Source organism: Callospermophilus lateralis, chromosome 2, assembly GCF_048772815.1.
Source record: "Callospermophilus lateralis isolate mCalLat2 chromosome 2, mCalLat2.hap1, whole genome shotgun sequence".
NCBI classification, from domain to species: Eukaryota; Metazoa; Chordata; class Mammalia; order Rodentia; family Sciuridae; genus Callospermophilus; species Callospermophilus lateralis.
The window spans coordinates 15,109,789-15,127,913 of NC_135306.1; the positions used below are offsets into that span (position 1 = coordinate 15,109,789).

Below are 18,125 nucleotides of genomic sequence, written 5' to 3' on the forward strand. Positions count from 1 at the left end.
GAGGAGTAACTTGACCTGACTTACATTTTAAGTGGATCACTATGGCTATTGAGTAAGAAGGACCATTAAGGACAGAAACGTGACGAGGACCCCAGTTAGGGAGCTATTGTGTTTATCAAGGTAAGAGGAAATGAAGGTGGTGCGAAGTACTGGAATTTATGGTTATATTTTTAAGACATGCTAACATTATTTGTCAATGGACCAGAAAATGCTTATAAGAGAAGGAAATAAATCAAGGGCAATTTTGAGGTCTGCCTAAGCAATGGTACTGATGACATTGCTGCACATTCATGTGACAAGACTGTGGGAGTGGCCATTTTTGATGAGTTCTGAGAAATTGGGTTAGAACCTCAAGTTGAGAAGTCTGTAAAATATCCCAATGTCGATGTGGAGTGGGAAAATTCGGAAAGTCAGAGGAGAGGTCTAGAAATATCAATTTTAGCATAGAAATACCACTTAATGATATGTGCTGGGACAAGAATACCTTGGGAGAGGGTATAGATAGAAGAATTAAAGAATAAATTTATGGAGTCACAAAGAATTAAATATAGCAAGGTTGGGACAATGGTTTAGTGAAGAACAAGAAGTTCAGGAGTGCCTGGGAGAGGGTAGAGTGCCAAGAGAGTATGGTGTTCTGGACATCAATTAAGGAATATTTTCCGAAACAGATAGTGAGTTAAGGATGTTGCTTTGTGGCAGAGCACTTGTCTAGCATGAGCTAGGCCCTGTGTTTCACCCCTAATACTTCAAAACAAATACAAGCAAGCAGAAAAAGGAAAGAAAAAACAGAGATAGTGGTCAGCTATATCAAATGCTACTAATAGGATAATTAAGATGGGGACTGGGAAAGGAGTAATGGATTGAGCAACATGGAAGTCATTGGTGACCTCCACAAGAAGTGTTTCAGTCCAATTACAAGGGTGAGATTCTAAGTAGAGTGAGTTCAAGAGCAAATTCTACAGAGGAGTATTATAGTTAATGGCACAATAGCACAAGGTGATGTGGTGTCAAGTGATTTTTTTCCCTTCTTTTTAAACACAGAAACAATAAAACTTTTGTGTAACTATGGGAATTATTTTTTTGAGAGGAAAATATTGTTGCTGTGAGCAAGAGGTGCTGATTTTAGCATCAAAGGCGAGCACACAGAGTGAATAGGGTCTTGTGTGAAACATTCATTCATCTTAAGTAGGAGCTCCCAGCCATTTTGAAGAGTAGGAGTGGAGGAAAGACGGCATCAGGGTGGGTGCACCTCATAGACATGGTAAATAGAGGCATTCTGTTGAACTTTTTGATCACTTGTCATCGATTTTAAGTTGCATGATTTTTTAGATTTTAATATCTCTGAAATGAGAATGCTTCTTACAATTGATGGTGTGTCGTAGTTTAATTGGCAAGGTGTTATTTTCCTAGTGTATGTAAAGCAATGGTATGCTTTACCATGAATGGCAACTTAGATTCAATGGCATATGCTATTTTTTTTTCTCAGTGTAGAAGGAATGAGGTTGTTAGCTCATTTTATTTCTGAAAGAGAAAGATGGATGGGAGGAGGGTGAAGATTGTTAGAAGATGGGGGGCTAAGCCAGTGAGAGGAGATGGGATCAAGGATTGCTAACTTGAGGCAACACTTCCCATTTGCCTAAACCTCCAGATGAGACTACTGTGTTCTGAGAGCCTCTCTCTCATCTGAGACTACTGTGTTCTGAGAGCCTCTCTCTCATTTTCCCATTCAAATGGTCCATTTTATGTCTTGGTCTCAAGTCATCTCTCCTTCTCCTCTTTCTTATCCCTTCCCTCCAAATTCTCCTCTTTGACCCTCACTTTTCAATGTCCTGTTTCTCTTCTTGAAATGGAAGTTTCTTCCAGACTTGGCTCCATCTCTGACCATTTTTGCATCCAGATGTTCTTCATGCCTTAAACGTCATTGCTCTTCTCTTCTTTCGAGCTTGATCCATCTTTCAATGATCAACACAAATGTCCTCTCATGGGAATCATCCTTCTCTAGGCCAGCCTTAGTTCAGCCCTTCATGTCCTCATTTGTCCCCACCCTGGATCATCGCATGGGTTACTAAAGGAGCCTCTTAGATTCTCCTCTACTCCTGCTGACCCACCCCATCACAGCACCCAGTACAGTCTTCTTAGAGCCAATCAAATACTGTCACTTCCCTCCATAACATGTCACAGCCTCTGTGGAGACTTTTTGCTGTATAATTTAGACATAAACTAGCACCAGGCTCTTCAGCATCTAATTCTTGCCTCTCTTCTTGGATTTTCTTACTCTGATATCCAACAGATGCCCACATCTGCACTCTAGGCCTATGGAATTTTTTACAGACATTGTTTATAACTTTCAATTTTGTGTCACTCTGTACCTTTTTCATGCTCTCTCTCCAATTCCTAACTTCCCACCTCTCCCAGGAAGTTTTCTTCATCTCCCCTCCCCAGGCTATTAGACACCCTGCCCTTCTTCTTCCCTAGGATTAACACAATAGTATACACACCCTGTTACTAATCTGACTTCCCCATTGGAGCACAAGTCGCTAGGGAGTAAGCCCCATCTCTTTTTCTAGCAGAATACGTAGAGAGCCTAGTTTACCATCACGACTCAGAAATATTTGCTGAATGAATTAAGAAATGAAAGGATGAATGAATGAATGAGAAAACCAGAGTCCATAATGAGCTTTGTTTTCTCTAACCTTTTTCCACTTCCTAGCCACATTGCACCGAATCCAGTTCAACCTGATGACCATTTCCTGAGGATCTGTGTCTTGCTGAACACCGTGCTTCCTTGTGAGGATCACATTCTTAAAAGGGCTGTGCTTTTTCTGCTGCTTTGGATGCTACATCATCCAGGCGAGGGTCATGCAATTGATTCCTCCAAATGCTACTTCTTCAGAGAAGCCATTTGGCTTCTCTTGCCTTCTATATTATGACCTTCATCATTTTCTTCATTATAAAAGAGTTCCAATGTGAAAGAGTGGTTTCAATAAAAAGCCTTGGACTGAGAAAGACTTCTAGCCAAGTACTAGATCTGACCTTTGCACACTAATTGATCTCAGACAAGTCAATGCAGCTTTTGAGACTGTATTCCTAACCTACATCATAGGGTTATTGTGAGTAGGATGCTTAAAACAATATGCAACAATGCCTGGCTCAGATGAGGCATTAAAATAGGTTAGGCATCCTTTGTACCACCTTGATCAACATGGTATTTGCAAAACATTTACTTTATCTTTACATCCTCCATGGCCTATGTGCTTTGCTGGTACCAAATGCTCTTTAAATATTTGCTAAATGAACAAGTGCAGTGCTCCTTACCTAAGTAGAAAACTTGGTAAATCAGTCCACAAGACCTTACAATTATTTATGATGCACCAAATGCTGAGAACAATCAGTGTACTAGTTAAAGTGGAAAATCATAGACCAGAAGATTAAACCAAATACATATACATAGAAGGCGTACTTGGCCCCTTAAAAGATAAACCTGAGTTTGATTATTCTCTTTATGGCTCAACCAAGTGATCAAAAGTTTTCTTAATGGGTTACTATTCAGTGTACATTAGTTCACACTTTGGGATTAATCTTTCTAAAGCATGGGTAATTGGGACTGACCCTTGCCTAAAAACTTTCAATGGCTCCCCCAGGTCCCTAAAATATTTAAGAGCCACTTTTTTTTTTTTTTTTTTTTTTTGGTATAAGAAAGCTTAGCATCTAAGGCCCTTCATGACAATGGAATTCGTCATAATCTCCCTTTACAGGCCAGAGTTAGGCAATGACTCCTGGTCAGGATCTGCTTGTCTAATTAGCAGTGACCTAAGAGACACTGGTAAGAATCCAGTGTGTCTACCTTTCTGTGACCCTAAGAAGCTTGCTCAATAAAAAAGCTATGCTTCATTGACAAATGTGATCTCTGATTTCCACCCAGCTGGCTCCATCCAAATGTTGGTTTTCTTTTATGTGCCAAGAAGCACCCTGTTTTGTGCTGTGTCTGAGGAGAAAAAGGGTTCTTCAATAAGGGGACTGAAGATGTCAATCAAAGACTCAATCAAAAAGAAAATCGAATGGAGAGGATCAGTAGAGAAGAGTTGATAGTGATAAGTCCTTGGACAGTTAATTAAATCTCTGAACTTCCCTAGATGTTTCAGTCTGCAAAATGGGAAGAACATCTTCATCTCCTAGGGTTTTGTTCAGCACTTAACTAGAAAACATATATCTCAAGACCAAGGGGACTGACACAGTAATTGTCATAGCTATTATAGGTAATTACCATGCACCGGATGGAGGGTTCATTTCTTTAGATAGATATCTCATGTGAACCTCAACGCAGCCCAATTTTCCATATTTTTAAGATGGAGGCTTATAGAAGTTAAAGAATTGTCTTGAAGGTGGCAGAGCAAGAATTTGAACACAGTGCTCTGAAACATTTTTTTCATGCTGATTCTCAATCTGGGGTATGCAGATGATAACTGTGGTTTTTATTAGAGCAAGTGCTTTTTATATCTCTTTCTATGTAAGAGCACCTTATACCCTATTTACTTTAGAGAGTCTGTAATCTTTTTTTTAAGCCACTTGCCTATTGTGTATGTGTAGATGGAACTGATTTCCATTTCTCATGTTCTTAAAAGGATCCATAGCCAGAAAAGACTAAATACCCCTAGAATAGATGCTCACTCAGCCCTAGAATAGTTCATGAGTAGAAGACTCTAAAAAGGCTGCCTCTGACCTGGAGAAACCTGGGCTCTAGAATAAGCTCCACCCTCAGACTTGAGCAGGAAGGAGGTAGAAATTCAGAGCAAGGGCTTATAGTTGGGTGTGAGCTAATGTGGAGATAAGACTCCTCAGGAGTTAACATCGGCATGGTTATCTGTGGCTGTCCCTTACTAATAAACTCAAGGCCAAGTTTGCAGGGTGGAAATCCTGACAGATAAATGATGGATGTGGTCGTTCGTTCTACTTAAAAATCATGTCCCTTTGGATTCCTTGTTGATAGCATTGATTGTGCAGAAATCAGGCTTCAGGTAGCCAAAACCTGAATAAGTCACCCAAGATAATGAGTTTATTGACTGCTTATAGATATGGTACCTGTTTGTTTTTAAAAATGATCGAGTCAATCCTTATTGTTTCCCTCATAGTTCACCTTAGAATTTAACTTTCCCTTTGCACTGCAAATGCAGCACTTTTGATGTGCCTTTTATTATATTCTAATAATTCTGTCAAGTCTCATGGGCAGAAGTGTACTTAACTGCACCTAAATTGTAACTGAGAACCCTGAGAGTGGAAACCACATGCTTTACAATGTGTTCATTGTTCGCTTCTCTCTTGTATAGTGTTTAGCTCAGAGTAGATGTTCAATAAATGTTCACTGATTTGAATTAGTTTCAGCTGTCCAGTCAATTTGCTTCGAATTTAAATTTTTATGGTGCTAAAATATATACAATGTAAAATTTAACATTTTAACCATTTTAAGATGTACAGCTCAGTGGCATTAAGTACGTTCATGAAGTTGTGCAACTATCATCACTATTTCCGAAACTTTTCATTATACAAGCATAAATTCTGTAGCCATTAAGCCTTTATTCCTTATCACCCCCTCCCTCCGACCTCTGGCCATGGCTTTGTTCTCTGTGAATTTTCTTATTCTGGATATTTTAAATATATAGAATTATGTAGTACGTGATTTTTTTTTTTTTTGTATGTGTGTGTGCCTGTCTCCTTTCACTTAAAATTTTTGAGGTCCATCCACACTATAGCATGCACTAGTAGTACTCTATTCTTTTCATGGCTAAGTTGGTATTCTGTTGTATAGATACACACATTTCATTTATCCGCCATCAGCTCACGACATTGAGGTTATCTCCACCTTTTAATTTTTAGGATTAGAGCTGATACAAACACTCATGTCCACATTTTTTGTTTTAATAGCTATCTACAATTCTTTTGGATATCTTCCTAGGAGTTAAACTGCTGGATCATTTGGTAATTAAGTTATGAAAAACGTTGGCTGTATTTTGCAGTAGATTTCATGATTGCATTATTTGCTGGCTCCTCTGAGAGATTCTATGGGCTCTGGTGTGCTGCCACGTGATTGGCAGTGCTGTGCTGTGGGAGGATTATTCACTCAATACTGGTTGTGGCCATGTGATCTGCTTGGGCCAATGTAATGGGAGAGGACATGGTACTTCATCTCGGAGCAGGTACTTCAGGAGACATTGCCTAGCTTGTCTTCTGCTCCCTTTCATGTACCATGAGAACAGCATATTCCTGATTGGTCTACTCTTTCAGCCTAAATCCTAAATAAATAAATAAATGCATCAGGAGCAGAGCCAGAACATAGTCAACATTAAACATGAGCAAGAAATAAACCTTTGTGGTCATAAGCCACTGGGATTTTGAGGTTACTTATTACCACTGATTAATTTAGAGAAAGCTCTGTAATATTGAAACACTGGATTAAATGACATAAACCACATTTATTTACTGCAGGACTTCTCAGTGCCTTAACTGTGCTAATGGGTATTATGAGTCTCAAGAGGGGAATTATGTGTCCAGAGTTTCCCGAATGTGTTTGAGCCTGGGGATATTTGCAAATCTTTGATTCCAAGGCATACAACTTGGAAAATGCTGTACTATACATTACCTCTCAGGTTCAATCCCGTTCAAAATAACTTTTTTGATCTCTTCTCTTACAGAAATGGGGGCTTTTTTTTCAGTTCTCCTGGAACTTGTGCTGGATTATATTTACATGTTATTATCATTGTACACTAATTAGTCTTCTTATGTCATACAACTCAAGCTTCTTGAGGTCAGACACCATGATTTCAGCATCCAGTGTAGCACTTAACTAAACCCAGAGTGGATGGAAGGAGTTATTAATAGATGCTGAAGAAAGTACTTTCATTTTTGCAAACCTATTATGATCTAGCCTTGTGTTTTGTATTTTGGAAAGCCATATATTACAGTTATCTTCAAGAATCATATCTTATAATACCCGATCCAAAAAAAAAAAAAAAAACTGTGCTGAAATTAGTGGTCAAGTCTTTTTCTATCATTGATCTCTCCGACTTTTTTAGGATCTGTATGTTTTTTACTCAGATCTTTCTGAGTACTTGTCTGTGACTTCTGAGATGAAGTCAGAATAGCTTCAGGTCTCAGGCTATGATATTGGGAATGAAGATCCAGGTTCTGCTTAAGAAGAGAGGCCTAGAGAGGCGGGGCATCCTAAGCATAGACTGCAGCGGGCATCTCTGAAACACTTCCCTCTAAATTCACCTTCCTTCCAACACATTGCTGGGCACCTACTAATATGCTAGATGATAGGAAAACGGATGAGGAAAGCCTTCTGCACTGAAGGAGCTGTCAGACGGGAGGAATGTGAGCATCAGCACACATAATCAGATGCAGTAGTGTTTCTGTGAGAATCTGAGATATGCTCAAGGTGTCTTTGTTGCCAGCAGATGAGCTACCTTAGGCTGCCCATGGCTTCTAGAGGAAGCCGTAGGAAGTCAGTCAAGAACAGGAATTGGCATCAGTTTAACACATATCCTGCAACTTCATGTGTGGTATTGATTTGATTTTTATATTTAGGTTCATTGATGCATAATTGACAGATAGCCAAATTTACTCTTTTGGGTTGGATCGTTATATAAATTTCTGTGAAAGAAAAACTGAGGAACAAAGAAGTTAGGCCCCTAAGCTTCTCCAAGGTCAAGTTGTTGGTCAGAGCTGGAGGCACAATCTGAATGGGGAAGAACTTGGTGTGTTCAGGGGTACAGAAGGAGTAGAAGATGGGGGCCTGGGTGGGTAGGATTTGGAGACATCAGTTCAGCCAGGAATCAGATAGCACCCGTTCTTACAGGAATCAGGTTTAGTTTTTATCATGAATACAGTGAAGCAGCTTATATTTAAATTGAATCAAGCTCTTCTTAAAGTTTCAAGAGTATCTTCATGATGAAATTGAATAAAAACTATGTTGGCCTCCTTATCTTTTATCTTTTTTATAATTAAAATTGTCATTTAGAAGTCAGTCTGCTCCCAATCCCTTTTGTTAATATTAACCCTTGTCTGTTTTTATTTATTAATTGTCTTTTTTTCTTACAGTAAGATCCATGAGAGCAAGGACAGTGTTTCTAGTGTCTTGCCCTTTCTTCAGAACCTAGAATAGTACCTGGGACATATCGCATGCAAAATCAACTGCTTGATAAAAGAAGGAACAACCACTCAGAGTAAAATCATGGAAAAATAAAAGTTGGAATAAATCTTAATGGTCATCTAGTACAAAGGTTGACAAACTTTTTCTTTAAAGAATAAGATGGTAACTATTTTAGGCTTTGTGGGTCACATGGTCTCTATTGCAACTATTCAACTTTTCCATGTGCATGCCTGTTTTTTTATTTACAAAAATAGGCTGCAGATCAGTTTGGCCTATTGGCCACAGTTTGCCAGTTCCTGTGTCTGTCATTACAGGGTCAATTACATCAGCTGATAGACAATTCCTGAGCCTCTGGGGTGCAAAGGTAAATGCTTCTTTCTTGCTTAGGCTGCATGGTGGTCATAGTGTGTGATGATTCTGCTCCTTGGTGGTCTCTACCTGGAGCTTTGTGGTCTCATGCAAAGGAGAAACTGATGAAGTTGTAGACTGAGTTTCATTTTGTAAGTGAGGTATCACATGCACTTACAGTGTGTTGTATAGATGTGTCTGAGTTCAGAGATTGTTATGATCTTAAAAAGGTGTCACTTTGTGTGAGTGTGGGGGGTGTCACTCAACATGAATTAATGATAATCCAGTCCACCGATGCCATTTGATCTTGGCATTAGATAAAGCCTTCCTTCATGTCATCTTTGAAACTCTGCTTGTCCATTTTCAATGGCAAGGAGTTCCCTACCTACCAACACAGCCCATGTCGTGCTATCTGAAAAGGCTTTCACTTTATTGTCCTGAGTTCTATCTACCTATATTTTTTTCACCTAAGGATTCCAAGTCTACTCTCAAGATCCTGCAGGACAGATGATGATAGTTGCAAATACAACCTATTACCCTCCCCAGGAGGGGGCATTTCCTCATCCTACATGGAGGGAGCCAGAACTCACCCTTGGCTCCCCCAGGTAGCTGCCTTTCTTCATTTCCCAGAGTGTAAATGACCCATCGCAGAGACAGGGCTGAACTTCTGAATGAGATCATAGCCTTTTCGCCCTTTCTGCACAGTTTCACCGGGTGAATTATTGTCTTATTTTCATTCCACTCCAATGAGCTGTCAGCAATGGATACTGTAATTCACAGCAATAGAAACACAAACAGATGGGTAATTGACCTGCATGCCTTCATTACACTGGAATTCAGCTTGGCTGTGTGAGCCATAAAGTCCTTTAGCTGCCAGTCTGAAATCCCTGAGCTTTCACAAGGAAGGGGATCAGAACCACCTTTTGCAAAAGGTGCAGTCCTTGTTGTTCTCTCACCTTGTGCTTTTCAGAAACGGACAGGATTTGACAGGCAGAACTTAGCAGGTACACGACAACAGCTGGGATGCCTAGAGGGTTCAGAAATATCTACCGGGGTCCACGTTCAGAGGCAAGAACAGGGTGGGAAAATGTTTACACTCAGCCAGAAGAGAACCTGTATTTTCTCCCTCTTCCTTCTGGTAATGTAAGAGATCATGAACTTAATATCTAATGAAATAGGTCCCAAAAGAGAAAACCCACTGGATTAGGTGATTAGGATTTAGAATCAAACAAAATAAAGCTGGTCAGAAGCCATCCATGATGGTCTCTGGCTGGAATAGGACCTCCAACAATCCAAAGTGTTCGCACCCGCCTTTATCTATTTAGATTGTGCTCATGTTTCAAAACTCAACCTAAATCCCAGCATGATGTTTCCCATAGTGGTTTATCTTCAAGCTTATTTTCTTTCATCTTCATAATAAATCACTGACTTACTCAATATAGGAAATATATTTATCAAACACCTACTATGTGCCCAGCACAATGCTATCTTGACGTTTTAATCACCAGTCAAGGCCTTTTTCTCTTGTTTTTGAACTTTGTGCTTTGGTCTTGAATCTTCAAATCACCCCTCTGTTCAGTTAGAAGATAAAAAGCACGTGTGACATGTATTAAACCTCCTCTCCATCTCCTCCAATTCCCCATGCACCATTTTGAAGGAAGGAGGAGGCAGCTAAGAGATCCTATCAGCAAGAGGAGGATCCATCTCCAAGATGGTAACCAGACTGGGATCCTATGTGTGCGGTGCACCTGCAGCTGCCATTGATTAAGGCTTCCTTTGCAGATGTTGGATGGCCCCCAGCCTCACACAGCATGGTCAGGGAACAAGCTGCCTGTTTTAGACAGCAATATGGGTGGTATCAGGAGGGTCTCCAAGATCCAATGCATGAGCCCCCTGAAAGTTCTTCTGCTCCTTGAATGTCCTTCAGTGGTTGGGACTCAACATGCAGTGAGCCCCAATTCTTTTCCTGAGTGTCAGAATCCCTACCTGTCATGGGCAAGGATCCTTAACCTTTTATGTGATAAGAAATGCTTTTATTCTAATGAGCTCCCCAATCTCTACTCTGTGCCATTCTTTTCCTTCAGAGTTTTCATGTCCTTTAAGACTCAAGAACCATTTTTCTCTAGGTAACTTTGAAGTAAATAAACACATAAAAGGGGATGAATTTTTTGTTTGTCTTTGCTATTAGGTATTAAAAATAGGGGCACTTAACCACTGAGCCACATCTGCAGCCCTTTTTATTTATTTTTATTTTTAAATTTCGAGACAGGGTCTTACTATATTGCTTAAGGCCTCACTAAGATGCTGAGGCTGGCTTAGGACTTGTGATCCTCCTGCCTCAGCCTCCCGGGCCACTGGGACTACAGATGTATGCCTGGCAGGGGTGAATCTTAATCGGAAAAGAAGGTGATAACCAGATTGATTCTCAACTGGAAGGAGTTCTGTTGTTGAGACCTTTACCATGCTTTGTGCACTTTCTGGATTGTTCTTCAGTGGATCATTTATCCGCTAAAACTCATTTATCCATTAAGAAAGATTTCTCAGGAAAAGCATGAATTTGGTTCTGGGAATGGATCCTGATCTGATGTGGGGTTAAAGGGAGAAACATAACATTCACTGCACATTTAATTATATCTTGGCATGCTTAGGCTGGTATAACAAACACTTCAGCTCACACAAAAGACACGGTTCTGGGGGACAGGGAGTGGGGTGTCACGGGGACAGCAGAGATGGTGACTGGTGAGGCTCAGCTTCGTGGCTTACAGGCAGTGCCCTTGGCACCGTGGGCTCACATGGCCTTTGCTTGAAAGACAAGGGATACGCTCCAGAGTCTTTTCTTGTAAGAGACCTAATCCCCTGGGGGAGGCACCTCCTTTGTGGTCTCATCTTCCCCTGATCGCCTTTCAGAGGCCTTGCTTCCTAATCGCACCATGTTGGAGGTCTCGATTTCCACATATGGATTGTTGGGGGGTCACAGACTTCCTGTCCATAGCAGGCGGATTGTGGTTTAAGTGTTGTTTATGTGTTTTCTCCCCTCATTAGTAAGTCAGGGGGTTGGTATTTCAATTTATAGGTAAAGAAATTCTGAGTTTCAGAGACCTAAGACATTGCCAGTTGCTCTATGCTAGAGATATCTAGGGATATTGAGCCAGGAGTTCATCTTAGAACCTGTTATCTCCCCCTGGAGAGGTGGGGGACCTTGATTATTTCAGAACTCAGGAGGCTGAAACAGGAGGATCTCAAGTTCAAAGCCAGTCTCAGCAACTTAGTGAGACTCTGTCTCAAGTAAAAAGTAAAGAGGGCTGGGAGTATGTTTCAGAGGCTGAGTACCGCTGGCTTTAATCCCTAGTATCAAAAAAAAAAAAAAAAAAATTAGTCTGAGTTTCTGAATTCGAGTCTTCATTCCATTTTCCTTTGTTCCTTTAGTTATGGGGTTTTGGATAGGTCACCTAACATTTCAGTTCTCCCAGTCCCAAAATCTAATGGGAGCTTTTCCTCATTTTACACTCTGGGATCTGTAGTGAACAAACAGTCCCCTTCCTCTCTGAACTCATTTTTTAATGGAAGATATGGAAAAAAAATAACAAACTTATAGCATAGCATAAGCCCGTATTTAATTCTTTTGAAGGAAACAGAAAGACATTTCCACTTGGGTACTCTGGGAAAGTCTGCACTTTAGATAAAGGGCACCAAGCAGACATGTGAGGAAGAATATTCTGGGTACTGGGAAGGGCAAGAGAAAAACTGTAAGAGGAACAATTCAGACCCATTGGAAGGACCCCCCAAAATGGCAGAGTGCCTAGTGTGTTGTGAGTCAAGAAGAGACTGTTGGGAGACACAAAGGAGGGCAGGCAAGGAGAGAGAAGTGGCCCATCATGTGACACACAGAGAGAAATGAGATCCAAGCACGAGAGAACTGCCTACCAAACACAAAGCATGTTATGAGATGCACGTACTGAAGGTGGGATAAGGGGAAGGACCAACGGGGATGGAGCGTGAGTCAGGACAAGGAGGGAAGATCGCTCAGGTGGAATAGTGATGCATTCAGCTTTCAACTATCACAAGATCTTTAAAAAAGTTAAAAAGATTGGAGGGAGAATATCCCATATGTTCTGTGGGGGTACGTCGGTGTTCAAATGCAACTCTCAACCATCGCTTTCCTGGGTTTTGTGAGGCCAATTTATATGCTTGGCAATAATGGCGGCCTTTTTCTCTCCAATTTTCTCAGTTTTCCTTTCCCTGGGTATGTGTGTGTCTTTGGGAACCATGGGGACAGAATATTCCACCCCAGCCGGCAGCTGTATATCTTTCAAACAGTGGTTCCCCAGGCCAAATCCCCCTCCAAATTATTTATGACTCCCATTGAAGCCGGCAGGATTCGGGCGCCAATCTAGGAGGTCAGCAATGGGCCTCTTTGTTGGACACAGGTCATCGGGAGATGACTCTGGCTGTGACTGCTGTGTGAACCTCCGCTGCCGAAGAAATGGTTATGTAACTTTAAACAGTAATGACATTTTGCAGAAAAGTGCTTTTTAATTGCTATGTCTTCATTATTCTCTTTTGAAATTGCCCAGGAGATTCTGCCTCTGAGACAGCTCGGCATGTTCTGAGTTTCCATTTTTAAAGAGCAGCCAGTTTTGTGTTTCAGCTGCTCCCAGAAAACCCCCCAACCCCAAACTTCATCTGTTTTCAGTTGCATTAAACGGGGTAGGTAATACTGCCTTTTGTATCCTTGCCAAATGGAGAAATGATTTGACGCAATTTTCTAAAAATGCTCTCCCCAAATTCCTTTTGGGCTGGGACCAAGAATAGAATATTTTATCCCCTACAAAAGGGAGAAAGAAAATGATGAGCAAGCTAGAAAAATGGCACTGAGAATATAGTCTGTAGAGTTCCTCTAAGCAACAGAAACTTAACCCCAATCCATAGACCCAGTTGCCTACGGGGGATTGGAATCAGCTAAAAATAAATTGTGCTTTGGAAGAGAAAATGGTGATACAGATAAAATGACTCAATAATGCATACTCTGAAGGAATTGTAGACTCGGGTTAGAAGGGACTTTACAATTCAATTTGTTTTGTCTGACCTTCTGACATGGGTATCATACCCCTGTGCAGTAGTTTTCCAAGCAATCAGTTTCATATGGACCCCTTCCTCATGAGTATGGCGGTTACCCAGCTTTGCAGATGACCATTGTCCAGCTGCCTAGTTCTGTTAGAATCCTTTCATGTAGATGGAATATGGACCTTCCTGAGCAGTCTTCTGGTTCAACAGGCACAGAGTTCTGAACCCTCTTCCCTGTGAGAGTTCTCCCAAAAACGAAAGACAAATTCCTGAAAATGCTCCTCTTTCGACTAAATACCTGCACTTGTTGTTCCTCCATTTATCCTAACGGTTCTGTTGAACCCTCAAAAATTTCATCATAAGTGTGACATCATCATCACCATCATCTTCTTCATCACATCAACAGTAGGAATAGATAATAAGTTGTTTGCTTGCTGTGTGCCCAGGAATGTTCCAGAGAGTTTGCAGGGATCTTTCTTTGAGTCTTCCTAACAGTTCTCGGATGTTGGTATTAAAATGTTCTTTATCTGAACACAAGAGGAAGTGGGGCCTCGGAGGCCAAATAATTTGTCTGAGAAGATTTATGTAGTTAGAGGGGCACAACGGGTGTGATGACAGCTCTTATCTACTACTGTGGCTTCTTACCATGAGGCAGGCTCTTTCCCACGGTGTCCTGAAATGGTCATTTTACCTGCCATACAAGGACTGGCTCAAGTATCAGGGGTTTAAAATTTATATATATTTTCATCATATATAAACACGCACACACACACACACACACACACACACAATTTGAAGGAACAAGAGGGAAAGACAAACTCTAGAAACACAACTGTGAATTAGCAAGCCACAATGTGTGTCAAATTCGGCAAGTCCCTGATGAGTAGGGTTAGGGGGGTGTCTCTGAAGCATGAATGATAATAAAGAGCAATCCAAATAAGAATACAGTTCTCTCCTACACGCTGGGTAATGAAACTGTTACCCCCATATGTATCAGAGCCTAAAACTGTTAGCAGCTTCAAATGAGCTGGAGAGAGCTGTCCCAGGTTGAAAGTGCCTTAATGAGTTGAGCTGCTCCAGAGCCGTCCTTCTGTCAGGGCTATACAGGCAATCAATGTGCTGTGCTGACATTTCAAGGTACCAGAGTTCTGCCCGTGTCCAGATAAATCCTTCCCTGTCACTGACTCTCAGGAGTAAGACTTTGATTATTCAAATACAGCGAAAAGATCATGCCATACGGTTTAGAGTACTCATCCTAAAACCATGGACTAGCTATAAAGGTCCTCAGTATGTTTAGTTTTAGAGCAAAGAAGAGACAACTAGTTATCTCTGATGGCCTTCTAACTGGTATTTTAGATTTTATGATACATAGTGGTATTAAATTTCATTGTTCTAATTATATCCCTCTTTCTCTTGAAGTCTACCAGCACATACCCGTGACCCACCAGATGAACCCCCAAGTCCTCGGTCTATACTAAAGCCCTTTGCAATCTAGCCTCTTTACAACCTGTTTTCCTGCAGCACTGTACCTGCTTCCATCCAAGCTCATTTGTTTATCCAGAGCTCCCAGACTCATTTGTTAATGTTTTGCTCTTTCTCTTCCACTTTTTACAATGTCTTTCCTGTTCTTATAACGTGATGATCTCTTCCTTATTTTCAGTTCTGTCCCCTGTACAGGTTGCCTTGCTACCTAGGCCATGATATTTGCAGTCTTCTGCTGTCCAGTGCCTCCCATGGCCACCTCCGCTCTGTGCCTACAAAGCTGTTAGGATGATGTGTGTCCGCTGTCTATCCTGCTGATTATATTGGAAACTCCTCTAGGGCAAAGATTTTGTTCTTTTTTTTTTTTTCTTTTTCTTTTTTAATCTCTGTAGATGGTGCCCAGCTCAGGACTTGTTCTTCATAAATAGGGTTCATAAATATTTTAAGAAAGGGACAGAAAATAAATGAAGGAAATAAAGAAAGATAAACAATAGTATTCTGCTTTCAATAAAGATTTTCTCCACGAATGGAAAAGGTACATATCAGATCTGCCCTAGACTCAGTACTAATATCACGGAGTGGAGTGTGCATTTCAGAGATGGCCAAGGTCGTGACCTGAGAAGCTGAAGTAGAAGTGAAGGAACTGCAGGCCTGGCTGGTTATGCCCTGCCTGGACCCACAGAGGCCCAGAAATAGTCTGGTTTTAATACACAAGGAGAAATCTAGCGGCTTTGGATTCCTGTGTATCACCTTTGGAAACTGTTAATGAAACACCTTTTTTTAACCTTTCTGTTTCCCCCTCTTGCTGTTCTCACACAGGTCTTCAGATAATCTTCCCTCAGTATCTGCAAGAGAAGTTTGTCCAGTCGGCCTTGAGCTACATCATGTGCAATGGCGAGGGCGAGTACGTATGCCAGAGCAGCCAGTGCCGATGCCAGTGTGCCGAGGAGTTCCCGCAGTGCAACTGCCCCGTCACCGACATCCAGATCCTGGAGTACACGCTGGCCAACATGGCCAAGTCCTGGGCTGAAGCATACAAGGACCTGGAGAATTCAGGTAGAGAGCCTCAGATAGCCTACTGCACGAGGGGCCCTTTGCAAAGCCCGGAGGAGGGCCTCACCTAATTGCAATTAGGTTTACCGTGAGGGGAAAAGTCAGTGATCCAGACTCTGTCAGTTTAGAGGGTCCAGAGCCAGGCATAGCAGCTGACATGGAGTGGGAACTCAGTAAATCTCCATTGGATGAAATAATGAATAGCATAATTCAGTTTGTGGTCACATGATATATGGTCTCTGTTGTCCTCAGAAGACAAAGTAAGAGCACTTATGAAACCTCGAGAGAGTGGAGAGTCAAAGGCATATTGATTCTTGGTCTGTGTGTGTGTGTGTGTGTGTGTGTGTAAATAAACACACATATATATGTATGTAAGTATATGTATATGCATGTGTATCGATATGTGCATATATATGTGTGAATATATATATATACATATATATATATGTATATATATATATATATTCAAAGCACTCACAGATTGTCAAGACTGTCAATCACTTCTCTTTTACAGTAATTTAGCTATTTCCTGATTTTCGTGGTTCAGAAAAATGAGTCACAGTGGAGGAACATCAGTTACCCAAGGTCATAAAGTGGGTTAAAATCTAAAGCTGGCTCTGCCTTTGTGGAGCTTTGAGTTTTGTGAGAAAGTCAGGCGTTAATGACACAACCATACAAATGGTCGTGACATTTCAAATGTCCATGCTTAAAGAAGGAGGAGCTGCTGTGAGCAAATGATGTTGAGTGGGGAGTTCATGTGATCAATGAAGTTAGGAAAGGCCATGTTGAGGAAGAGCATGTTGAGGAAGTCTAAGTATCCGACTGTGGTGCAGAGATCTGAGGGAGTGTGCAGGTAGATCAGGGGGATGTAAGATGTGACCTATGCTTTGGAGGAGGAGATGGTACCAGAAATAAGACAGGAAATGTGTGGAGATTCTCAGATAGTTAGAAGGGGCAATGAGCAGGGTTTGATGTTGTATTGGATATTATAGTTGAAGAGAAGAGGTACTGAGATGATGTTCAGGAGCCTTGTTTAAATATGCACATGTTAGTTAAGTTGATGGATGTTGGTACCCCTCACTGAGCTAGAACACCTTGGGAGGTTTGGAAAGAAGACAGCAAGATCAGTTTTAGACACAATAAGCTTGAGAATCCTTGACATTTCCAGGAAGAGATGCCAAGTAGGTAGTGAGCACATTATAGTGCTCAAACATTTGGTGAGTGAATGGACTGTGTATAGGGTGTTAATGCTTCTAACATCACAAACTTTAAATCTGTTAAAAACAGCTGTGTTAAAGCCAGCAGTGGTATTTCCATCTTATAGAGCAGGGAGGACATGAAGACTCAAATCTTCCCCAAGGTTACACAGTTAGTAACTGACAGCCTTGGTAATGGAATCCCTGATTCCAAATCCAGTGCTCACAGCAGCTTTTGCAACTTATTAATTCTGCTTTACCCCCCCAGGCCTTAGTTCCCTCATCTGATAAATGAGAGGACATGTTTGTATTTTTAATATTTGAATTTATGTAACTCTTTAGCCAAAAAAAAAAATCCCTTTGATCAAACAAAATCTTACCTTGGAGCCACTGTGTACCACAGATAAAAAGCAGAGCTTTACGGAGCAGAGTTTGAAAATGACTGGTTTCTGTGAACCCCGAGCCCCCATCCAGCACTGGGAGCACAGGAGCCACCAGGGATTCTGCTTTCACAGGGTCATGCAGCTCGAAAGGAGCTGTGGAGGCCTATGAACCTGCACCCATTAGTCTATTTAAAATCCGAGGAATCTATAAAAGAGGTTCATGATGAAAATGTATTATGATGATTATTTGGACTGAAATGAAAAAAACATTTGATAAAATGCTTTTGCAAAGAAATTTTACTGATTGCTAAAAAGCAGTCAGGAACTTTAATTCCCAAGGAACAGAAACCACTTCGAGTGGGTTAGAACCAGAGTTGAGATGCTGCAGGCTAAGAAGATGATTCATGTTACACAGTCCCTCCAGATACCCCCTCCTTATCCATGGGACATGGA

The 18,125-nt window shown here is 41.1% G+C and overlaps 1 protein-coding gene across 1 annotated transcript in view; it reads left to right on the forward strand.

Annotated features, from left to right (window-relative positions):
- Brinp1 (BMP/retinoic acid inducible neural specific 1) overlaps positions 1-18,125 on the forward strand; it is a 119,818-nt gene that overhangs the window by 73,711 nt on the left and 27,982 nt on the right. Inside the window, exon 5 of the mRNA XM_076843157.2 lies at positions 15,860-16,096. Within this exon, the coding sequence (XP_076699272.1) occupies positions 15,860-16,096 (237 nt within the window). The remainder of the gene's footprint in view (positions 1-15,859; positions 16,097-18,125) is intronic.